Here is a 26534-nt window from a genome sequence, read left to right on the forward strand (position 1 = left end):
GCTAAAATTGTTAGTACTCATTTTAATTAAATTTGGACACCGCTGTATTTCCATTGGACGGCAGGTAGAATACCACTCATATCTATCTTGACATGTTTTTTTTTTTACACCCAAGCCCGGGACCTGCAGCTTCTGGTAACTCTGGCTACATGGCTTTATCCCGCACTTTTACCACTGTGTCATACGATGGCGCGTTGTTGCCATACACTTCCAGCATTTCGGCGTGAATTTCTGCAGCGTTTTTCACCTTCAAACTCGGGAAGCGAATTCCGGCGCGATATTTCACTTCAACAAAATGGGGTGCTCCGTTTCGTTTGGGCTCTAGCGCCATGCTACGGAACAGTGGCGCTTGGATTTCTATGCTTATCACGACCTTACGCATGTTCCTGCAAACCCACACACAATATAATTTTTTTGTTTTTCGACGTGATAAAACTTTGATGAACACTTGTACCATGACATTTTCAACTCCATCTTTACCAGAAACATGCTGCACAAGATTCTGTTTGTTGCGAGTTCAGGGTTCGAATCAGTTTAAGGTCCAAACGAAACAAGCAGACGCTTCGGGCGCCAAGCCGAGACGCTCGAGCGAGAAAGAGGGGGGGGGGGGGGGGTTTAGTGCTAAAAGATAAATTGCTATGTGGAAAAATTTATTCGAACCGGCTCTGTGAGAGTGCATCAGATTTCCCACGTATCTTTTGTTTCTGTTGCACTGTCCCTCGCTACTGTTCACACAATGGCAATTTGATGGAACCAGATGACGGGGTGGGGGCCCTTCTCCTAAAGGAGGGAAATTGAATCAAGACTTCAAGGAAACTTCCTCAGTGTGAATATTCTGTTGAACTGTAGCTGCAGCTGAAGACAATCGCTGTCAAATGACGGAATTATTTTGTTGATTCTTGATGGTTGAATTATTCTTGCAGAAGAAGAAGAAGAAGAAGACTGGTAAAGCAGGAGGATGTCATTGAAGACCTTGAGAGCTATAAAATCCTGCCGATTAAATTGCAAAGTGTGATACATGACATGACTCCTACGCATGATGTCTTCCTGGTATGCAGCCATTTTCTTGAGTGTTTCTTGGCACAATATTTTGCAAACGTAATTCACCATCGTCGTAAGGTGCTCCCCAGTGGTTGTTCAATGGTACCGACTGCTGAGAAAAACCAATGCCATGTACTGAACCTTCGAGTTTTGATGAGGACTAAATCTCATGACTTCCTTCAGATGTTGCTGGTAATACTTGTTTCTCCATTATTCTGGTTGTTTTCTGTTTTCTTTCTGTGGGCTGATGACAGAACATTTCTGGTGTTAGCTGACACCAAATAAGGCTACTCTTTGAGGTCTTCTAGTTGTGTCTATACTTCACAGGGGGGGGGGGGGGGGGGCTGGTTTATGAGACCTGATGACAGTTTTTCATTCTACTTTTCGCTGGCATTGGTGGCCATTGCTTTCCACATCTCACTTTCGGCAGTGAAAGCACCTTGTAGGAAGTACCTCCTCAGTAATATCAGGTTCAAACTTACCTCTGTGTGGATGATATCTGACATGGAAGTTGATTTGATATTGAACAAAACAAGCAATCTCCTTAAATATTAAAAATCACTTCAACTTGTGAAATGTTGCAATTTACAGTATTCAATTACAGTTCAGCATATCATTCATCAACCTAACAACTAGGATGAGGAAGGTACAATGTATGGTGTATGAACACATCCATCATCTGGAGCAACCGTGCAGTTCAGATGTCAGTAAACATGGTATAGAGCTTCATCATATCATATTAAAATGTAACAAAATCTCTGGCACAGATGCCAGCACTCTGGGTTAGTGTAACCAGTTGCAGTTTGTCAAATTGGCAGAAATCCATAGGAGTGAGACAGTGGGTATGAACTCAGCAAATTCTGGGATTATGCCATAAAATCGTTGAAAGGACAGAAGTGAGATCACATAATTCCAATAGTAGCGTAAGCTCTTGACAGTTCATCTGGCCACCAGCCTTCACCTGTGGGATTAGACATGGTGCAGAAAACCTTGGATGGTCCAGAAGCACCTGGAAACAGTGACTGCAGGACCTCGAAATGCCAAAAAGGGAATGGCAGTGTGTGGTAATCATCTACATCTACATCCATACTCCGCAAGCCACCTGACTGTGTGGCGGAGGGTACCTTGAGTACCTCTATCGGTTCTCCCTTCTATTTCATTCTCGTATTGTTCGTGGAAAGGAGGATTGTCGGTATGCCTCTGTGTGGGCTCTAATCTCTCTGATTTTATCCTCATGGTCTCTTCGAGATATACGTAGGAGGGAGCAATATACTGCTTGACTCTTCGGTGAAGGTATGTTCTCGAAACTTTGACAAAAGCCCGTACCGAGCTACTGAGCGTCTCTCCTGCAGAGTCTTCCACTGGAGTTTATCTATCATCTCCGTAACCCTTTCGCGATTACTAAATGATCCTGTAACGAAGCGCGCTGCTCTCCGTTGGATCTTCTCTATATCTTCTATCAACCCTATCTGGTACGGATCCCACACTGCTGAGCAGTATTCAAGCAGTGGGCGAACAAGCGTACTGTAACCTACGTCCTTTGTTTTCGGATTGCATTTCCTTAGGATTCTTCCAGTGAATCTGTCTGGCATCTGCTTTACCGACGATCAACATTATATGATCATTCCATTTTAAATCACTCCTAATGGGTACTCCCAGTAATCATCACATATAAAAAGATTGCCAAATTATCTGTGATTTAGTGCAGTAGGGAACACTAGATGACATCTAAGTTTTATGCATCAAAATATTGTGCCAAGAAGACCAAGGAACTGGTGGCATACCCTAATGGAATACACATGTTTAGAACAGCAACAGATGTGTCCAATACCTACAGTATATAGAATGATACTATGTTACTCTGTATTAACTAGTACTCAAAAGCTTGCGAAATCTGATCTCATATAGTTTTCTGACACATCATTGTCCATATCTTATCAAACAAAAGCTCTGTTACTTAGGGGACGGTGTTGAACTATTGCTTTTGTGCTTATTGCTAATGGTCAGAATCGAAGGAAGCAATTATTTGTGCCTGTGAACCATACTCTTTTCACATTTCTGATTTCTTTCTTGATGAGTTTCCCCACTCGTTGCTTCCCCGCATGTAAACCAAACTTTTTTTTTTTTTTTTTTTTTTTTTTTTTTTGCAAGGCTACACATGCCCAGGCACACAAATACTACCACTTGCACACTTGTGCACACACGCAAAATACATTTCTCGTTGTCATCAATGAAATTTGAATACTTTTCCTTCCTTCTAATTTAGTATGTGTGAACTTCCTCTGACCATTTTTTGAGCTGGCCTAGAGATTTCTGCACTTTTGTTGTTTATATCACTCGCTTTTCTGTTGCAGGTGTTTGGGCTGGGCAATAAGACATACGAGCACTACAATGAGGTGGCCAAGTACATTGACAAGAGGCTGGAAGACCTAGGCGCAACACGTGTCTACGAAATGGGCCTTGGCGACGATGATGCCAAGTGAGTACAATCACTTTGTTAAAATACAGGCTTAGTCTCACGAATCAGAACACCAAACTTTTGGTGGCAATTGTTAAAGCACGTAGTGGCCATGAGAGTGTGGACTTGTGGCAGAACCTCCACATTATTTGCTTAAGAGGTGGCGCAGGATGACTAGCTAACAATTTACACAAATAATATTGACTTTAACTGGACGTTATCTCTTTGCTGCCTCATTTTATGGACATTGTTAGTACCTGATTATGCTGAAGTGGCAGTACCTGCAATTTCACTGCTGTAATTTGCATACAACCATTTGGTGTGACTTGCCTGAAATGTAATTATGGAGAACAACAGATCAAGGGAACATTGCTTAGGTGTTGTGCCACATTTATTCATACTGTAGTGAATGTGATCACCATCCAACAATGAGTCCTGGAGCTTCAATACTTTACTGTTGAACCTTTAAACAGGTGTGTGTCTGATTGATATGGCTAACTGAGTGGAAAGGTCTTTTTATTCTCTGAGTGGTGTTGTGGCTACTGTACATCATGTGAGATAAATGCATGGAGGGAGGGAAGAGGGGGGGGGGTGAGTGAGTGAGTGAGTGAGTGAGTTTATCAAGCATCTGTGACTTTTAATTGTGCCTGTCTGCAACTTAACATGTAATTTTTATGGTAAGTAAAGTATTTCCAACATTGTTTTACTCATCTTATCTTATTCTCATTCTCACAGTATTGAAGACGATTTTATCACATGGAAGGATCAGTTTTGGCCAGCTGTTTGTGAATTCTTTGGTATAGAATCCACTGGTGAAGATGTTAGTGTGCGGCAATATCGACTCACTGAGCACGACTCCATTTCACCTGATAAGATCTACACAGGAGAAGTAGCACGGCTGCATTCACTTGCAAACCAGAGACCGTGAGTAGAAGATTTTCATTTTCAGGTTTCTTAATGTTCCAATACTTTCAGTTTATAAGCTAAGTTATATTTTGAGCAACCTCTGAGGACATAAACATAATTTTTTATTTTAAAAATCTTTATTGCTTCCTTGGTTGTACGGTAATAATAGGAACATGTACAAACAAAACACACTCTTTCCAGCTCAGCAATTTTGTGACTTGTGTCCTTTCCCTGTGTCTGAACAACAATTGCAGCTTTCTTTTGATGCAAACTGTAAGCTGCGTATCATATTCATGTAATAACACGAACACATATGAGTTTCTTTCATGATCTTTCTTACTTTATGGTGCATCAGTCTTCTTTACTTCTTTTATGGCAATATGTTAAAAATGAAGTACAAGGGTTGGAACTTAAATAGTGGCAACTATTTATTCACAACTGATACACAAAATTTACATGTTTTCATCTGTTACTGTCCTTCAAAGTAGTCACCAACATTGTGTAGAACCAGTTGCCAGCGATGTGGAAGGCATAGTATACCGTTAGCAGAGCCTGTTCTATTGATGGTGCAAATGGAGTGGTCTAAAGTTATGGTGATTCTCGTGTATGACTGTGATGGTGTTATCCCAATGCATTACGTTCCTCCACGGCAGACCATCAGTGCACAGTATTACTGTTCATTTTTGGAGCATCACCTGCGACCAGCTTTGCGAAAGAAGTGGCGACACTTTCTGCGCAATCCACCCATCATTTTGCAAGACAGTCCGCGGGCACATACAGCGCAAGCTGTGGCCGCTCTGTTTGGTCGATGGAACTGGGAAGTACTGTACCATCCACCATATTCCCTGGACTCGAGTCCTTGTGACTTTGATTTGATTCCGAAGATGAAGGAAGCACTTCATGGCATTCGCTTCAGAACTGTTCCAGAGATTCGACAGGCAGTAGACTGCTCCATTCACACCATCAACAGAACAGATTCTGCTAACGGTATATTATGCCTTCCACATCGCTGGCAATGAGTTCTACACAATGCTGGTGACTACTTCGAAGGACAGTAACAGATGAAAACATGTAAATTTTGTGTATCAGTTGTGAATAAATAGTTGCCACTATTTAAGTTCCAACCCTCGTATATAATAATAGTGTTGTTATTGATTCCTCATGTTAGGAACAATAATTTTAATGTTTAATGGGTACATGACAGTACAAAAATAGTAACAACACTTAAATATTAAGATTAGATGAAGAGATAAATGAATACTTTTATTTTTCAGCCCATATGATGCAAAGAACCCGTTTCTTGCACCAGTTAAAGTCAACAGAGAACTTCATAAGGCTGGTGATCGATCCTGCATGCATATAGAATTTGATATTGAGGGATCCAAAATGAGATACGATTCAGGTACAGTGAACATTCGGTATTTCTTTTATTGACTACATCGAATAAATCTCCCTGAATGATAAATGTGCATTACTTTATGAATACTTCTTTTATTTTGCCAAAGGTGTAACCAGGACCTGGATGGGAAGGGTGGGAAGAGGGGGGAGCAAATCACTTCAGCTGAAAGGAAAACCTCATAAATATCTTTATACCAGGAAAAAACAGTTGGGTTCTAGCAGGGCAGGAAGATGTGACAGCTGAAGTTACACAAAAAAATGATTATCATAATCAATATTCTTATTTATATTTACTTTAATTGGAATATTTTATTATAAATTTATCTACTTAGAACTGCATATCTTGTTATGTGATCCTGCCATCTATTCTTCAGCAGTACCTCTGTAGTACAAGTTTTCAAAAACTTCTATTTTCTTCTTCTATATACTGTCCGTTGTTCACATTTCATTTATGTATAAGCTTACATTGCAGGCATATAGCTTCAGAAAAGATCTCCAAACACTTACATTTATTTTAAATGTCAGCTTCTTTTAAACACTTTCCTTGCTGCTTCCTGTTTGCATTTTATATCCTCTCTTCGTTGGCCGACATCAGTTATTTTGCTGCCTGAATAGTAAAACTCATGTTCTACTTTGTGTCTCATTCCTTAATTTAATTACTTCAGCAGTACCTTATTTAATTCAACTACATACCAATACTCGTGTACAGCTTTTGTCGTTCATCTTATAATTTCATTTCAAGACACTATCCATCCCATTCAACCACTCTTCCAAATCCTTTGCACTGCTGGAATTGCTCTATGTTATCACCAAACCACAAAGAGTTTTATATCTTCTCCCTGAACTTTAATTCCCTTCCTGTGTTTCTCCTTGCTCAGTTTACAGTTTGAATAACATCAGGGATAGTCTACAACCCTGTCTCACTCCCTTTTCAAGTATTGCTCCCAGTTCATGTCCTTTGACTCTTATAACTGCAGTCTGGTTGCTGTAAAAGTTGGAGATAACCTTTCACTCCTTGTATATTATCACTGCTACCTTCAGAAATTCAGAGAGTGTATTCCAGTCAACAGTGTCAAAAGTTTTCTCTAACTCTACAAATGCTGTAAATGTAGGTTTGCCTTTCTTCTATGTCGTAGAGTCAGTATTGCCTTGTATGTAGCTGCATCTCTGCTGAAGCCGGACTGACCTTCACCAAAGTCAGCTTCTACCATTCTTCTGTAAATTATTTGACAGTAGTTTGCAATGATGACTTATTAAACTGATGGTATAATAATATTCACACCTGTCTCCTTTGGAATCGGAATTATTGCAGTCTAAAAGAAGATAGATTGCTACTTATGTACCACAAAGATAACACACTAAGTTACAGACAGGCATAATTACGACACTTATGCATAACCTTTCGGCCACAGCATTCATCGAAAAAAGAGAAATGCACACCATTCATTTACATAAGCAAGCACACCTCATTCACACATGACCGCCAACTCCAACCACTCGGGCCAGAATTATTATTATTATTATTATTATTATTGAAATCTGAAGATATTTCACCTGTCCCATATATTTTGGATAGCAGGTGAAATAGTTTTGTCATGGTATGTTATTCTGTGAATATCAGTAATTCTGTGTGAATGTAGTGTACTCTAGGGGTGTTGTTTAGGCTTGTTTAGAATTCAGTGCTCTTGTCAGATTCTTAAAGTGTGATCAATCTCCAATCTCATCTTCCCTTTCCATGATGTTATCTTAAAGTTTGATTTCTTTTATATATGTCTGCCACCTTACCAGCTTTTCCCTAATTGATTATTACTGCCCACCATCTCAACTCGTGATGTTCATACAGTTCACTTGAATGATATAAAGATATTTGGGAAACACAAAAAAGCTCATTGCACTTAATTTAATATTACTCATATTATACTTATTTTCAAATTGTTGTTACAGACAAATCGATTACTCAGAGTACTTGATGCTAATAAAAATATTGTTGCAGTTTACTGGGATGGGATTATCAACTGAAGTCTTGCAGTTGGACATACCTAGTAATGAACAGAATACCTATTAAAGTTTCAAACTTTGTCCTAGTGCAGTGTGGTGTATTGATGCACAAATTTCAAGAAACATTTATCTTGTACTTGCGATGACCGCATGATGCTGTAATGGTATGCATGTGAGAAGGCAGATGGTGGGATGTTGCAATGTAGAAAGGAGCAGTGTACCACATGACACTCCAGGCAATAGCAGATTCTATCTTGTCTGTATATAGCATGCATTGCAAGGTGCACATACTACTATTGGCAATGGTTTTCATGTTGGTTTAGGTATTGTGAGGATACTTAGCCACTATAGTGTTAATTATGTATGACATTATGTAAACATGACAGAGCAAGGTATTCTCCGCCTATTCTACATGGAATGCATCACGCAGCTGACTTCTTAGTTGCACATTATTATAACACAGTCTTGGGGTCTCTCCATCCTTTAAAGATGACATTTAAATGCATGCTATGTATGGTTCATTATGAAACTGCACATTTTTATCCTGTACTGTGCAAATTTATTACCTGCATTTATGCATGATGATTTTCTGTTGATATGTATAATACAGTAAGCAAAGAAAGCAGATGCAGGAGAAACTGCAAAAGTGTCTTGAAAGGTAGGATTAATTGATACATTTACCACTAAATGAGAAAATGGTCTCTGAGGACCTTAATGTCGATGCAGAGCTAAATCCTGATCTCCCTTAAAGTGGAAAAATATGTCATTCATCAAGACACCAATGCATTTTGGGTAGTGGGAATGGGGTAACAGGATGTTTCTTAATCCTTCGGTTTCTATAAAAAGAATTTATGTGGAAGGTATCGGTTAGTTGCTCTTCTTTTTAAACCTGGCTATGTTCTCCCATCTCTTCATTTTCCCATTCATTTATCTAAAAGTAATACAATCCTTTGTTATTAAAATCAGTTTCAAAAATGATATACAATAATTCTTTCAAGTGTCTAGTAGATGTTTTTTGTAACATTATGCGACATTTGTTGTGCTTGTTGCAGGTGACCATGTGGCTGTGTATCCCATGAATGATGAAGCACTTGTGAACAGGATAGGTGAACTGTTGAATATTGACTTGGACACTGTGATCACATTGACAAATACTGATGGTACGTAAACTTACATATTCTTAAAGAATTTTTCTTGTTGGTTTCAGATTTATTATTCTCATTATATTTTTCAATATTTACTTGGACCTTGATGGCTTGCCTAATATAATGAATTACATGTCAGAAAATTTTATATCCTTGTTCCTGGTCCCGCCAGTGAATAGAAACCCTTTATTATCTTTACTCAGTGTAGTTGAGGGTCTCTTTTGTTACAGACATCTTACTTTCTTTATGATAAAAATAGCTTATTAAAACTTAACTGGCTTCTTAAATTGCCTTAAAGGAACTTTTTCCAAAGTTTTGTCTTTCCTTATTGCTAACTTGATTTAATAGTAACAATGTACCTTACGTCTGTTACAGAGGAATCAACTAAGAAGCACCCATTCCCTTGTCCTTGTTCATATCGTACAGCTCTGAGGCATTACTTGGACATCACTTCTAATCCCCGCACTCACATTTTGAAGGAACTCGTAGAGTATACCAAGGATCCAGAGGTAATTTTATTTTAAAATATCTGTAACACATTAGTTTGAAATTATGATTAGAATTTTATTATTACTTGCTGTGTTTTCTACATATGCCATCTTTGGAAGGTGATTCTCATAGTTAATTGGAAAGCTTAGTATGGCATTTTCAAAGATTTGAATCTCTGGTTACTGGGATACTTAAAGTTCAGTTGGGATGTTGATTCTACTTGCAGATATCAGAAATCTTAATTTTCTTTTCTTACTTCTGGCTGTGCAAATTAGCCATGATGACAAATTTCAAAAATTCTGCATGATCTAAAAATAATTTTAGCCCTGTTCAAATTTAACATAGTGGTAACTGATACCCCTGTGGGACAGTTATAGTCAGTCAGATCAGTGTTGTTGTTTCGACAGAATCTTCATGTATTAATCGTTTTATGATGCTATTACAAGGTACACAAATTTCAATGCATCCTCATTAATACTTTCTTAACAATTCTGTTTTTATATGAACTGACAAATAGATTTTGATTGTTTATGCCTTCAGAAAAGAATGTCTTATCAGATGAGTAGTGATAATTTTTTTTTATTGTGTGGCTGTCTGTCTTCATATTATCTTTGATACTGAGATGTTGCCGCACAGCCTGTTGCACCAGAAAAACATATAAAAAGCCTTCAATTTTTTACCATAAATTTTTTTTCTCTCATTGCATCATTTTTAGATATGTTTTTAAAGAGGTTGTTTGATTTTAAATTTTTGTCCCCTACAGTTAAGTTCATCTACATCTATGTGAATACTCTGCAATTCACACTAAAGTACTGGCAGAGTTAATTGAACTTCAAGCCATTCTCAAACAAAGCATGGGGAAAACAAAAGCTTAAATCTTTCACTGAAAGCTTTAATTTCTGTAATTTTATTATGGTTATTGTATCATCCTATGTAGGTGGTCACCAACAAAATATGTTAGCATTCATAGGAGAAAGTTGGTGATAGCAATTTCGTGAAAAGATCTCACCCCAAAGAAAAACACGTTGGTTTTAATGATTGCCGTCCCAACAAGTGCACCATATTCGTGATAAGCTCATTCTTATTTCATGATAATAGAAAAGGTGCTATCCTTCTTTGAAATGTTTCAGTGTCCTCCATAAGTTCTATCTCGTAAGGATCCCATACCATCCAGCAGTACTCCAGAAGAGGATGTCTTGTTCAATGAATGAATGGACCTTCGTTGAGCTGAAGCTTCTAATTATCACATTACTTCTCGCTATATCCAAACTGATCTTACTAATCACATTTTTTTCAAACAAGCAAAACAAAAATCATCTTTAGGTGTTGCCACCGAACTAAATCGCCTGCACTCACACTACATACGAGATGAGAATTAAAATATGCCCCTTTTAATATTTTCCCACCTATTAGCATAAACATAAACTACCTTATATATCTGCCAATTCTGGTCACAACTTTATTTGATAAAAACTTGTGTAGGCCATTTTCCGTGGAGGAAGGAGTGTCTTTTAATTCACTACAGTCATTATAATAGTAACAGCCTCTGCTGATAGAGGCCGGATATTCTCCCATTTATGGTGTAGGTGCCCAGCAGCTTATGTGGTCCAGGTTATCACTAGTAGGTGGGTTTGCTATTCCCCCAGCTCTCTCGAGCAGCTTAAGATACATGCAATGTAATAATTCCAACTACAATTAATGTAAATTACTAACAAACTTGACTGTGCTTTGCACTTGCTAAATATGTATGGGAATTATATATACATCCTAATCTCCTTCTCCCTCCCCCCTCAATCCATCACCCCTTCTCCCCTCTCTCTGACCTTGAGCGTTGTTTATTATTGCTAATATAACCTTGATTGGGAATTGAAGTTGGGTAAAGTGATTAGGGTTGTTGGGAGTATATGGCATATGAGAGACTTCTCATGCTGCTGGATCTGTGAAAATAGTAGCTTCAATAACAGTTTTTCACATAATTTTAGTATGTGAATGTATAGTAACTCCGTTTTGTACGAACAGATTCCTTAGTAGCAGTCTAATCATAACCCAGTATGCCACAAAACAACTTTCCTGTTTTCTGTTAAAACCAACTGCAAGAAAGAGAAAAAACAGCATTCAGTTGTTTATACAACTTTTGTTTGAAGTTATGTATAAGAAGAAAGAATATATATGGGAGAAACTATTTGTCTAATGGTTTAAATGCCCAGCTATCAAAGTTAGAACTGACTGTGAGAAAAGAAATGATACCTCACATGTTCAGAACACATCATTTTAGTTTTAACAGAGAACCTCTACATTGTTGTTTAAAAAATATGTAGCCTGTGTCTGTCAGAACTTTTTGAGTATCATGTAAAAACTTTGAAACAAATAGGTTGAGAACCTTTCAAGATTTTTGATATCAACATTAAACAATCACTTACTTTTAAATAGTAGTATAGATAAGACAAAAATTTGTCCATTGCAAAATACTGTACAGAAAAAACCACAAACATTATTTAATTATTGAGTTGACATTCTGAGCGGTGGAAATGCGTAATAACAAACACACTCTGAAATTGGGAGGAAAGTGGTTTCTTACACATTCTTTTTTTTTGCAGTGCTTGCTGTCAGCACTTTTGTTTAACAAGCATTATAAAAAGATCTAGCTTTTTTATGGGTTGATTACAGTTTTGGGGCATTAGCTGTTATTTGTTGGATTCAAGTGTATTGGTATTGCTAAATTATAGGATTACACTGGAAAAATTTTCATCTTCAGTTATCAGTGGTAAACATGTCAGACACATAACAGGTCTCAAAACACTGGCTCTATTATTGGTCAGTGTTGTCCAATTACTAGAAGACATGAAAACCACCTGAAAACTCTTCTGAATGATATTGTAGACTGCTGATAAGACAGTCTGAAGAACAGAATGAATGTGCTACAATGTAACGCAAATTTCCTCTTTGAGAAGATTGCTTTCATATCATTGAACCAAATACAATCGCAGAAGGGACGGATTCGCATCCAAACTCCTCTATGGAACTGTGAAACATCTTTTGCACAGAAATGACAGAGGACACGGGACCATATAGCAGTTGTTTTACTGCTGTCCCCTTGCCCCTTCTGCTCTTCCTCCTGGATTATGAGACTACATTTCTTTTGTTTACATATATTTATGTGACTCCTGCAATTCTTTTCATGATCTTATACCCTTGTAATGTTGTGTATTTTCAGCAGTGCCCATATATTTGAAGGAAAAGAATTTATATAAAGTCTCAGAAACATATGATAGTTTCAGTCTTTAAATAATTAAACATGATCAGATATTGTGTTTCAAAATGAGAAGCTATTATGCTTCCTGTTCGCTGTTACATTAAGAGGAATGCAAATCCCCTCTAAGTTATTCTGAGTTGTAGGATGAATACAAATCATAATCAAAATGTTTGTTGGCATTTTTTAAAAGGAAGAAATCCAAGATGGACTTAAACATCAAGGTCATTGGATGCTCTAATAATGATTATTACATTGCCTTTAGAGAAACTGGATGAAGGCAATAGTGTTGCATGACACCACTGTTGGTGAAAGGTCGTAGCTACTGAGGAGATAACTGTCTAATCGAAAGTTCCATCTCTGATGGTTGCTGGAAATCTTGCTCACAATTGTCAGAGGAGTATACCAAATTAGAGGTGAAGAGGTGAAGTACAACAAGGGACAAGAATGAGAAAGAAAATCACTTGTGACCTTGTTGAAGAAATCATCACAGAATTCACTGGCAGAATTTTGTAGAAACAATGAGAAACCTAAATCAGGGAGAGAGGACATGGATTTGAACACCCTTTCAGAATAAATATGCAGTATCTTGACCGCAATACCTTCTAGTTCTGCATTGACTGTTTAGTATATTATTTTCTTGCAGTAAACTCATCAGAGTAAATTTGTATTTGAAGATGTGCTTCCTAGCCCAACAACAAATTAAAAAAAAATCCCAGAAAAAAGTCAAGAGTATAAATAACTTTTTCATAAATTAAGGAGGTAAAAAATTTTAAGATTCTTGGGTGATTTTATTGATGCAATCAGTGTTGACAGAAATGAATTTAACCAGAAGTAACATTATGTGGTTGTTGTATTTACTTTATGAACTATACAAATGGGTGAAATTGGTGTATCACTGTATAATGATAGGAGACTGATGCTTCATTTACAAACTGCACTGTAACTGTCTTTGTTTGAAATACTCCAATTCTCAAAACTGTACTGTCATGCTCATGAGAGAACGTAATGAACAATGAGTAACCATTAAGATTAGACAAATGCCGTGAGATCTATATATGTTGTTCCATTGTGCAATACACTTCTAAACTGGTGCTTGTAATGATGACACTCAACAATATTTCATAAAGGTAAACATCTTTATTGTCTTATGGTGTCTGTGCTCTTTTATCTTGCATGTAAGAGAAACTGTTAACTGTATGAAGTTTACTTTTGACTGCTAGTGGAAGTCTTTCAGTTAATTATCAGATATTTAAAATAAATTTTCTTCTTTTTCAGGAACAAGAGAAACTGAAGCTAATGTCAAGCACATCTCCTGAAGGAAAGTCATTGTACAATCAATGGATAATTAAAGACAACCGTAACATTGTTCATATACTGGAAGATCTGCCCTCTTGCAAGCCTGCTCTTGATCACTTGTGTGAACTGCTTCCCCGCCTGCAGGCGAGATACTACTCCATTTCATCATCTCCAAAGGTACATGAGCTATATTTACATACTGTAGTAATAAAGATGCAGTTGAATCTTAATGGTGTGTTCAAACTGTATCTTTAGTTAAGATTAAAATTCAGGTAGAACACTACTAACAGTGAAGAGTAGAAAAATTCATGTTACAGTCCTGATCTGGATAAAGTTTTAACTCCTTAATCACTAATTTCAATACACTGTATCCTGTGGAATGAACATTTGACTAGGAGATTATTTATTATACCTGCATAATATTGATAAATTCTGAATTGTCCATGAGACATCCTTAGAACCCCAGAATAACACTCTCTCTTCCTTTTGATATAAGTACTGATGTGGTTGAAATAATGCCAAAATGCAAAGGAATCAATCACAAGTTTCAAACAACTTGTGGCAGCTCATCCTGATAGTCTAATATTGCAGCTGTTTCTTATTCAGTGACATGACGCGTTCCATACTTTCCTTATGTGTTCAGCTTTATGTTGTTTCTATCTTTTTGTCAATTGTGGTTAACAAGACTCTCATTCCACTCTCTCCTATTTCTTAATTTACTCATTCTTCAATCATTCCTTGTAAAATGTAGGTAAATCCAATTTGTGAGCACAGTTCTTCCACTGCAGTTGTCTTTTGGGTTTTGCCTGATCGAACATTGTACTACATCTAGTTTTCTTCCTTCTCATCCATTTTTACCACTCTGTATCATTCACCCAACATGTCATGTTTGTAACTGTATTAACTGCTTCTGAACATGGAGTGTTAAGTTCCCTATCCTTTTTGGTATGGTAGTAAAGTATTATTTGGCAGCTGGACTGTGCACCTAAAACTTGTGTGTGGTGCATTATAAATAAAGTGCATGGGTGTACACAGTCTCTGGAGGATGAGAATGGTTCATCAAAGTCATGCATCTTTGCAATAGTTTACAGTTAAGCCACGGGCCATTCCACTTTTGCACAACACCTGCAGTTTCGCTACACTACTTGTATGGAAAGTGTGCTAAATAGTATTCTGCAATTTATGGGCATACTTGCATTATATTCTGAAAGTGCTCCTCCCAAATTATTTAGCTATACTTTGGCTTGGCTGCTGGTACATCAATGTATTTAGAAGTGTGGTGACCATTGGCAGACCATTATTGGAGTGAGGTTCCAAGTTCGATTATTGAAATCCTATTATATTTCAGTCAGTCCTGACATGGTTGAATAGACATAATTTTTAGTTTGTTTGTCTGTTTATGTTACAAAAATATTTCAGAGTTTATGCTGTTGTTGGTCTGGCTGTATAGTAAGAGTGCATATACACTGAAGAGCCAAAGAAACTGGTACACCTGCCTAATTGATGTAGGGCCCCCACAAGCACGCAGAGGTGCTGCAACATGACGTGACGTGGACTCGACTAAACTAATGTCTGGAGTAATGTTGGAGGGAACTGACCCCATGAATCCTGCAGTCGGTCCATAAATGTGTAGGAGTATGAGGGGGTGGAGATCTCTTCTGAACAGCACATTACAAGGCATGCCGGCCAGATATGCTCAATATTGTTTATGTCTGGGAAGTTTGGTAGCCAGTGGAAGTGTTTAAACTCGGGAGAGTTTAGCAATACTGGACAATGGGGTTTTGTATTGTTCTGCTGGAATTGCCCAAGTCAGTCGGGAGGCACAATGGGTTGCAGGTGATCAGAAAGGATGCGTACATACATGTCACCTGTCAGTCATATTTAGGCATGTCATGTGTCCCATATCACTCAAACTGCACACGCCTGAGGCCATTACAGAGCCTCCTCCAGCTTGAAAAATCCCCTGCTGACATGCAGGGTCCATGGCTTCATAAGGTTGTCTCCATACCTGTATGCGTCTATCTGCTCAATACAATTTGAAACGAGACTCGTCCGACCAGGAAACATGTTTCCAGCCATCAACAGTCCAATGTCGGTGTTGGTGGGCCCAGGCTAAGCATAAAGCTTTTCGTCGTGCAGTTGTCAAGGGTACACGAGTGGGCCTTTGGCTCCAAAAGCCCATACCGATGACGTTTCATTGAATGGTTTGCACGCTGACACTTGTTGATGGCCCAGCTTTAAAATCTGCAGCAATGTGCTGAAAGATTACACTTCTGTCATGTTGATCCCCACTTCATCACTACCTCGGAGATGCTGTGTCCAATCACTCGTGTGCCGACTGTAACACCACATTCAAACTCACTTAAATCGTGATAACCTTCCATTGTAGCTGCAGTAACTGATCTAACAACTGTGCCATACACTCGTTGTCTTGTATAGGGATTGCCGACTGCAGCTCCATATTCTGCCTGTTTGGATATCTCTGTATTTGAATATGCATGCCTATACCAGTTTTTTTGGTGCTTCAGTGCATATTTCTCCTACAATCAGTCACTTTCTATATATCAGATCATACTAGAACACACTTACCTAAAATACATCACGTGTTTCTACACTGTTATCAGAATATTTAAACCATACTTTGTACTTAATAGTAACACCATGGTACTTGTGTAGACTTGCCTGGCTTACTCTGACCTGGACTGCTAGTGCTTAGTCAGTGACAAAGCTAATAATGTGTCAACAATGCCCAGTTGCATTCAACACTGTGGGTGCATAACTTCAGATGTTCAAGGCTAAGGCTACATAAGAATGACAAAATGCTCACACGCTGACATTTCTGTAAGTCTGCCATAAAAGGAAAAACTGAAGTAGTTTTGGTATTATATTACTGCCTGATCATTGACAAAATTTGATACTTTCACATCTTACAGATTGATATCTTTACTCAGAGGGCTGAATCTCTTTTCATTATTCATCATAGTAATTATGCTGCATGAAACTAAATAAATAACTGCACAAAATTTGGGGACAGGTCATTTGTGGCACATCAAATTCCATCCCTGCACATCCAGAACTGTGTGGCTATATAAAGTGTCACATTTCATAAATGATAAAAAATACCCAATGTTTTAGTGCAGACACATGAGTCTATAAATTACACAATGGGTTTTTGTCCAAATTTTCATATACATGCAAAGAGTGGGAAATAAACAAATAGGATACGGAACTGACCAGTCTAGTTTTGCAAAGAAATATTTAGTTATTTAAAGTAATCAGGTAGTTAAGAAAAACTTAGTGATGTTAGGGAACATTTAAATATTTCACAAACAATTGCTGCTGGCTATGAAAATGAAGTGTCAAAAAGTTCATCTCTTCAAGGCCTAGCTATTTTGCACATAAAATGATACATTGTTGTGATATTTAAGTGCCAAAAAGGCTTCCTTCCAATCATATATTAAATGTAAGACTTTTTGGGAACAGAAGATGCTAGGAAAGCAAACAAGGTGTCAGTACCCCCCAGGGTCTCAGCATTTGGTTGCTGGTTTTGGGCTTGGTGACCCCAGGTTCCTGAGCTCTGGACTGGTAAACGCCATCAGTCCTCTGTTACCATAAACTCCAGGCATGCTTCAGCAACCACTGTGTGGTGCAGCGGTGGAATGTTGTGTGCTTTGCAGAACGTAGATTTGCTTCACTGCCTGGACCGCAAGGAAGGTACACACATCTATAAGAAAACCCTCAGCATCAAGGTGTGCGTGCCATCCCCCAAGTTGTATAAAGATTGCTCAGTCATGCAGAGCTCTGACTTGGTCAAGGGTTGTTTTCCTAGCATCTCATGGGATCCCTATGGAATGGTCCCATCAAACTACTACTACTACTACTGATGGGATGGGTGTATTCTCAGGTAGTACCTACACCCACTCATCAAAGAGAGCTCAGTTGTTTAATCCTCCCAAAAAGAAGTTGCAGAATTATGTAAAAGAGCATTAGTGTGCCATAACACTTTCATTGTAATGAAGAAACAGGGGAAATCTTTGAGATGGTCTCCCCTTTCTATATTCACAAGGCATTGGAAAGTATTGCTGGGTCCCTAAAAAGTGTCAAACGACTTTGTAATGGAACACTTCTAGCTGAAACAGCGACTCATATGTGCCTTCTAACCTCGGGGTCAGATGACACACTTTTCCACAGCTACAGTGTCTTTCTCAGCCATTGACCTTTGTTTTTGTTTCCCAGCTATTGCAGACTCAGTTCAGTGGGAAGTGGCTACAGATTTACATAGGCTATTTTTTAACAAAAGGATTGTGCAGAGGAGATGGTGACCCATATAACTTGTGAGATCCAGCGGGCTGGTGCAGAGTCCACCCCCCAGTCTAGTAACCATCTCGGACGACGGCCTGTACCTTTATGAACGATAACTGTCGATTGGCAATCAGAGCCAGACAAACTGCTCTGCGGAACTTCAAACTCCATCCAACTTCAGAAAAACCTTCATGTTTTCAAATCTGTATGAGAATAGAAGAGGGCTTCCTGGAAGGACTTCCATTAATCGATCTACTTCCACTGAGCAAGTTTGAGAATCAATAAGGTGGATTTCAGGCAAGGGCAGTGGACATCCCCTTACAGCCTTCTCAAGTAATGGGGTCTTGGTGGATGTGCCAGAAGATATGGCTCAGGTCTTAGCCGAACACTTTTTTGCTGGCACTACGTAACCCATACAAGCTCCTGCTTTTCAGGTGTTCCATAGGACTGCAGAGATGAGGGAACTCTCATTTCGTCTCACATAATGAGGAAGTCTACAAGCTTCAGCTTTCCATGTGGGAACTGGAATCAACTCTGCCTGCAGCCAGAGACACTGTTCCAGGACCTGGTGAGATTCATTATGCCATGCTTCGTCATCTGTGCTCTGAAGTGAAAGGACAGCTCCTCTCTTGTTTCAATCAGATCAGGTTTGATGGACAGTACCCCAAAACTTGGGAGGAGGCGATATTAATTCCATTCTGGAAATCAGGAAAGGACCGAATTGCTCCCAACAGTTACCAGTGTGTGGCCCTTGATCGTATGGTTGACTGCCACTTCATCTGGATGCTTGAATCCTGAGGTCATCTGAGCTGCTCCCAGTGCGGTTTCAGGTGCTACTGTTCTGCCCTTGACAACTTAATTCTACTGGAGATTGTGATACAGGGTTCCTACTTATGCTGAAACCGTTTGGTTTGTGTGGTTTTTTGACCATGAAAAAGTATAAGACACTACCTGGAGGTACAACAACCTTTGCCAACTTCGTGAAAGGGGACTACATGGTCGCCTGCCACTTCTTATCCAATCCTTTCTTGAGGACCGGTGTTTTCAATATTGCTTTGGCGATGCCTTGTCTGACTGCTATGTTCCAGACAATGGGATCCCCCGAGGCAGTGTACTTGGTGTCACGTTGTTTGCCATCACTATCAATGGCATTTCCTCCGCAGTCAATGCTCTTTGTTTGTAGATGACTTTGCAATCTTCTACTCTTCCTTTGATCTTATAATGATGATGAGGCAGCTTCAGCTGACCATTAGAAGGCCGGAAACCTGGACCAGGACAACTGGTTTTCGGTTCTCACCAGAGAAGACTACATGTGTCAATCTTAACTGTGCTCGTTGAAGTTTTAACCAACCAGTGCTCACAGTGGGGAACAATATTTTACGTTTTTAAGAAACTGTGTGCTTTTTGGGTTTATTATTTGACTCCCAGTTAACTCCGCTCCCACACCTGAAAGACCTATATACAAAGGGCTTCCAGTCATTGAATATTTTGAAATGGGCTTAGTGGAAAAACATGGGGAGCTGACAGGTCCCGCCTCCTACAGTTTTATAGGGCATTTGGTCAATCACATTTAGATTATGGCAGCGTGGTCTATAGGTCAGCTCATATTTCCTACCTCAAGACGTTAGACGCTATCCACCATGAGAGCATTCGTATATCGACTGGAGCCTTTCGGACCAGCCCAGTTTAGAGTCTGTGTGCAGAGGCTTGTGAACCATCACTCTGGATTTGGCACTGTATCCTTTTGGATCAACAGGCATTGAAAATCTCAGCATCACCTCAGTCATTGTCATTTAGTGCAGTGGTCCAACCTGCCTTTGAATGGCTGTTCAGGAGTCGGCCCCATGTGACCAAGCCATTTGGGATACATGCTGTTGACTGTCTCAAGGATCTGGATCTATCAGACCTCCAAATACACATCTGGGGATGCAACCCTTTGCTACCTTGGTGTCTTCAGAGGCCTAAAGTTATTTCAAACTTGGCAATGCCTTTGAATCGTGTACAATGAATAAGATACATCAAATATTTCTCTAATATATTTTATTCCTTACTTTTAGAAAAAGCAATTTGTAAAACATTTGACCTTCTCTTTATGCAGACTATTTAGATTAACTGAAACACGTGGAATTAACATTGATTGCTGATGAATTATGTTCTCAACAATCAAAAATCAGTAACACTTCTTGGTTGTTCAGTGTGTTTTATTAGGAATTTAATGTGTATGATATATTGGGATAGGTGTGTATACACTTAAAGATAAAGTACTTTGATAAGACCTTAAAAATATATTTTGTGATGCAGTCTAAGTGTATAGATAAAACTTTGTACATTTAACAGGTTATAGTTGAGGCTGTTAAAATTTAAGGTGTAACCAGGCCCAAACCTGAGACCCATGGCAAAGTAGATTGCTAGTCAAAGATGCTACTGCTACCCTAAGGACAACTTGTTGCTTAATGAGTCAGTCTTCTTTACTAGCAGTGGTCAGTCATTCTTGTGTAGTTATTGGTCGCTGAACATTCATGGTCATGTAAGAAACACTTGATTTAATTCATTGATGAGATAGTTAAACATATGTCCTCATTCTCATATATTTCAAGAATTTGTCCAGTGATCTTCATATTTAATGATATAAATGATGTAATTCTCCATGAAGAGCACCCCCCCCCCCTTCCCCCCTCCCACCTGTTGTAAATTTCAGCACAGTGCTCCTTTATCACCTTATTTTCCTAAGTAAAGCTAATTTTCCTGGCTTACTTATGAGGTACAACAACATTTCACAATGTATGAACACATTTTTATAGAATCATTTGGTTGGCTTTTGTAGCCATCTTGTAGCAGAGTTTCTGACTAACACACCGATCACTAGGGCATAATCCCTGATGCTGCTGTCTATAGCTGGATTGTCACCCATCCGTATGTCACACGCTGTTGGTCGCCTCTGTCACTCAGATAGGACATAGCCTAAGGTGGAAAACCATAAGAAAACAGTCACTCGTTGAACAAAGTGCAAAGACAGTATTATCAGAGTACCATACTGTAGTGGCTCTGATTTATTGGTTTTGGTGTAGTAGTAGTACGGGAGCATCCCCACACTTGTGAAAATAATCCAAATCTTCTCAATTTACGTGCAAGAAAACCTAATAATACTACTATTAGTATAATAATATAAAAATATCCTGTGGCAAATGGAGCATAAGAAAGTGATAAAAGAAGGAAGATGTGAGTTAAAGTAAAACTGATTTCTAGAGAAAGATACATTGTACAATCGAAAAATTAATATGTGCAAGTACATCACAGGAAGTATGTATCCAATTACCAATAAGCAAACAAGTCTGACCACGGATAAAACTATTTTTCATTTATTTCATACACATGCAGCTTCATGTAATCATAATTTTACTCTTTATTTGTATCACATTCCTGCTAGTTCATTATGATATTAATAACTACTGTGTGCTCTTCTAGGTGTATCCAAATTCAGTGCATGTGACAGCAGTGTTGGTGGATTATACGACACCTACTGGTCGCCACAACAAGGGTGTTGCAACAAGTTGGCTGAAGAAGAAGCAACCAAAAGAAGATTTTACACCCACTACTCCAATCTACATTAGAAGATCACAGTTCAGGTAATAGTGCAAATGCTTAATCTGGCTCTAGTGAAATTAGCATTATATGGTTCTTTTTTAATCTGTTCCAAAGCAACTGGATGCCTGTTCACTGCTTAATGATGTAGTTACATCTCTTGTTTTAGGTCTCGTAACTGATTAAAAATTAACATGAGGACTTGTGCTTGAATGTGATTTGGGTTAAATTTATCTGTAAAACATTCCAACTAACTTCTATTACTGCTGCTGCTTGATTGTCAAGGCAGCTGAAATTGTTCTGTGGGAATAAGCAATCACACAGTTAACTAAAATATTCACATTTCACTTCAGTATCTCTCCTTGTAGCCTTCTTTCGAATGTAAATAGTTACTTTATAACTGTAGCAAAGAGATAAGTTTACATAGGAAATTGCAGACATAGAGAACAAAATTCTCCTTTAACCTTATGACTGAACATTCTTCAGCAACAACTGAGATTACTTGAGATAAATATATTGGTTTTTCTGGCTACATGATATTGGTTTTTCTGGCTACATGGTAACCAGCTTACTGCACTGTACTCCATATATAGAACACAAAGGGAGAGCTGATGTAAGGCATAAACTGGGGAAGGGGTAAAATACCGATTTACAAATTGGCAGCCGAAAGATAAAACTTCGCCAAGTAGCGTCTAGATTCAGTGTTATTATTATTATTGGCAATATGCATCTGCAGCAGTTGATCCTTTCACATACACTTAGTTTTTATTTTCCAATTTTGCTCATTACTTTGCCTCTTTTAAAGAAAAGCTATACTAGTTAATGATAGCATAGACAATAAATATATTCAAAAAACCCAGTCAAGGTGACAGTGATTTAGCTGATGGTCACTTTCAGGGGGAATAGTGTTCAAATTGGGGTTCAAATCACTGTCTACTGACCCAGATTAAGGTTTTCTGTAGTTTTCATAAATTGATTTGGATGAAGCTTGGGATAGGTCCTTTGAAGAGGACACTGCCAATTTCCGAACCTCTTCCTTATTCAATCAGAGATTGTGCCCAGTCTCTGATGACCTTGTTTTCAGTAGGAAGTTAAACTGTAATCTTTCTTAATTACTTTCAGGCTTATTTTGTATTAATGTTACAGCCATATCAATCCTCATTTGTTATGCGGTTGGGCTCTTTGAATGTGATTTTGTTCTTCTGTTTGAAGTCATTCCTGTTTGTAACTGAATTAAACAAATATTTCTGACTATCTAAGGAAAGCAGATTGTGCTTATTATATTTTTCTACAGTGAACTGACATTATTCCAGTGCCTGGATAAGTTAGTCAAAATGCTCAATTCTACCTGATTTGTACTTGCAAATATCTCACATTGTGTTAACTTGGGGATGGGACTGCTATTGTACTTTGCGTACTTTGACTCAGAAATGTCCAATGGCATAATATTTTGAAGCAGTGTAACAGAGGTCAAAAATTATTACCATACAGTAGTCTGCAGTACGTGTGCAATGTAAATCAAATAAAGATCTGGCAGATGCATTTCAGGGACTTTGGGGTTCTTACAATCATGTGCCAGTATACAGGGTGTTCCATTTATCCGATGAGTGCATGTACAGCACAGTAGATAGCAGGCAGTAAGGGCACTTTTGCCCTGTGAATGAGATGCTGTGTTTCCTCACTACTACTGCAGTACTAAATTAAAAATATATGCAAATTTTGTACTCACCCATGTCATACAAGGAGGTGGTGGAACTGCGTGCCATAGTTTTCCTCACATTTCTGATATCTACTCAAGAAATTATTCATCACACGATGTAATTCTCTTTGAGAAATAGAATTAATTGACTTGCAGATCTTATTGTTGAGTTTCTGTAATGTCTGTGGATTTGTTGTATGCACTTTATCCTTTAGTGCTCCCCTCAAATGGAAAACACACAGAGTTGAACTGGGAATACGCTTGGGCCAGATATTGTTGCTAATGACTCTGGCATGGAACACATCGTGAATTATGTGCAAATTGGCTGTATGAGCCCTTGTCAAAACCTACGGAAAAAGTGCAAAGCTTCATACTCTTGCACTTATTTAATTAAAAATGGTTGCAAAATCTTTTGCACTTATTTTTCACTTTTAACTGTGTTATTAAAAAAAACTGGACCTATTAGTCTGTCAGCACTAACTGCACACCACACTCCTATTTTTTGATCATGAAGTGCTTCAATGGAATAGGTCTGTCAGTGCTACAATTCTGAGAGTTTTGGGAATTGACATACTCTTGTATATGGAACCAAGCCTTGTCTGGAAACAGAAGAGGTGAGGATCCATTTCACCATCATGCACTTGTTTCAACACACGTTCACAAAATATAACCCTGTGCACAGAATCACCAGGTTTAAGTACTTGCACTGATGTTACTTTATATGGCCTTAGTCCAAGTAACTTAGTTGTTCTTTGAACAGATGTGTAAGAAATTTGGATTTGCTGTGAAAGACATCTGAGAGACTTAATAATGCAATTTTCCAGGCATTATGCAATGTCATCAAGATTAACTTCTGTGACCACTGTACGACGTCATTTACACTTCTTGTCATGAAAACTTCCCATATCATAAAGTTTATTCATTAATTTGTGAATTACATCACAACTCAAATTCAAACACCTGGCAACCTCTGTTCAAACAATCTCTGGACAGTAAGACTGAACTCCGTACAGGCATACAAATTGTAAATAAACACTCATTGTGGAATGGAACAATTTGGTATTGCCATTGCTGCATTCATAGACTTCACTGTTACACCCATGATGTTTGTTTTACTGCTTGAATGACACAGGCTGAAGGTGTTTGCAGTGCAGTATTGAGAGGGAGACATGGAACCCATTCGACCAGGCTGTGGGGTTCCGGTTCATGATGAACACAACCCCATGCACACGGTCATCACATAAATGGATACACTGTATTTACCTCCTAATGATATTTGTGGTTAATGGTTAGCTAGTGAATTTAACATTAATTGTAAAATTAACAGCCACAATGCTTAAATTAAGAATGTTTCTGTAGACTTCGCATTCCTGCCTACTACTTTGGAGTTTTATGTTCTGGTGCAAAAGCCATTAACAGGTTGCTGGCAAACATCAAGGGTACCAGCTGATTGGAAAAAAACTGAAGGTAATTCAGCTTTCAAGAATAGTTGTTAGAACTTCTTTATGCTAAGGCATTGACCTTTTTAGAAAACAACAGTCACCTCTATAAATTCCGCCTGCTTAGCTGAGTGGTAATGGGTCTGCCTGCCATGCAGTGGGTTTGATTCCTGGCCAGGTTGGAGATTTTCTCTGCTTGTGGACTGGGTGTTGTGTTGTCCTCATCATCACTTCATTGTTACCAACACGCAAGTCACCCAATGTGGCATCACCTGAAATAAGACTTGCAACTCGTTGGCCAAACTTCCCTAGTTGGGGCCTCCCAGCCATCAATGCCACACGCTCATTTCATTTACCTTCATAAAAATTGTTCCGGCGTAACCACAAACACCGGAATGAAGAGGTGGCATGCAAGAGCAGAGAAGGTGATGAAAAAAGGGCAGCCAATGGTGCGCATAATCGGATGGTGCCGCACCAGGCGCGCCCCCTGCAGCAAGTGAATATATCCGCAGCTCCTGCTAGCCTCTGCTGCCTAGATCAGCCCAAGCCTGCAGTGTGTTTAGTGCTTCACTATCAGACTGTATTGTTTTGATGCCGCCTCTCTCTAGCAACATTGGCTATAGTCAAGTTAAGTATTGTCAATTTGCTTTCTGGGAATAAAACTCCTAATGTTATTTGACTGAATTGTTGTATAGCACTCCGAGAACACTGCATCCCATAGCACCCTATTAGTAATGAGTGGGGCAAGACACCATTAAAATAATTATGGATTCTACAAATAGATATCATGTGAAACTCAGCTGACTCTGTTCCTCCATGAGCACCAGAAGATGATGTGTAACAACAGCCAAGTTAATTTCATCATCTTAAACTTCCAGAATGTACTCGGTACAATTACAAACTGCAATGTAGTGAACAAAATAAAAGTTTACTCATTACTGGATGAAATTTGTAACTGAATTAAGGACTTCCTAGAAGACATAATTTGACAGGAAAGAACATTGAAATAATAGAAGATTGCAGAGAGAAACGCAGGATGACCTGCAGAGGATAGACAACAAAAGCAAGGATTTGCTTTTTGGCACTGAATGTTAAATAAGCAAAGAGATCCATTGCTTTTCAGTTATGCTATTAACTATAAATCACTGAGAGAAAAGTAACAGCCATAAAATACCTAGGACTAATGATCCAGAGTGACCTGGAGTGGAACAACTCCTAGCTGTAGGAAAAGCAGAGGGTCAGGCTGAGGTTCAGTGGAAAAAGTGACTTACAAAACATTTGTAGACTAATTCTTGAGTACAATCAATCCTGTCGGAGGAATATCCACAACTGAGCATTGTACCAGAGGTTGAAAATACTGCTGCAGTTGTAAGGTTCTATTATTTAGAACACGACCAGCTTCAGGCTCTTATATGTCCATCTTCAGGTGTTATAACTTAGTGCTGTGACCCCAGGTGCCATGGTGGACAAGTACAGAACACAGTGTATTGCCAGTGAACGTGCTCTGCGCACGCTGGTAATTCACCAC

The 26534-nt window shown here is 38.6% G+C and overlaps 1 protein-coding gene across 1 annotated transcript in view; it reads left to right on the forward strand.

Moving 5' to 3' along the window:
* Positions 1 to 26534, forward strand: part of LOC124605579 (NADPH--cytochrome P450 reductase) — a 221716-nt gene that overhangs the window by 191494 nt on the left and 3688 nt on the right. The window contains exons 5-11 of the mRNA XM_047137360.1: positions 3396 to 3520; positions 4235 to 4423; positions 5680 to 5807; positions 8854 to 8961; positions 9322 to 9455; positions 13964 to 14161; positions 21752 to 21912. Coding sequence (XP_046993316.1) covers positions 3396 to 3520; positions 4235 to 4423; positions 5680 to 5807; positions 8854 to 8961; positions 9322 to 9455; positions 13964 to 14161; positions 21752 to 21912 — 1043 coding nt within the window. The remainder of the gene's footprint in view (positions 1 to 3395; positions 3521 to 4234; positions 4424 to 5679; positions 5808 to 8853; positions 8962 to 9321; positions 9456 to 13963; positions 14162 to 21751; positions 21913 to 26534) is intronic.

This window comes from Schistocerca americana, chromosome 3 (genome assembly GCF_021461395.2).
Source record: "Schistocerca americana isolate TAMUIC-IGC-003095 chromosome 3, iqSchAmer2.1, whole genome shotgun sequence".
NCBI lineage: Eukaryota > Metazoa > Arthropoda > Insecta > Orthoptera > Acrididae > Schistocerca > Schistocerca americana.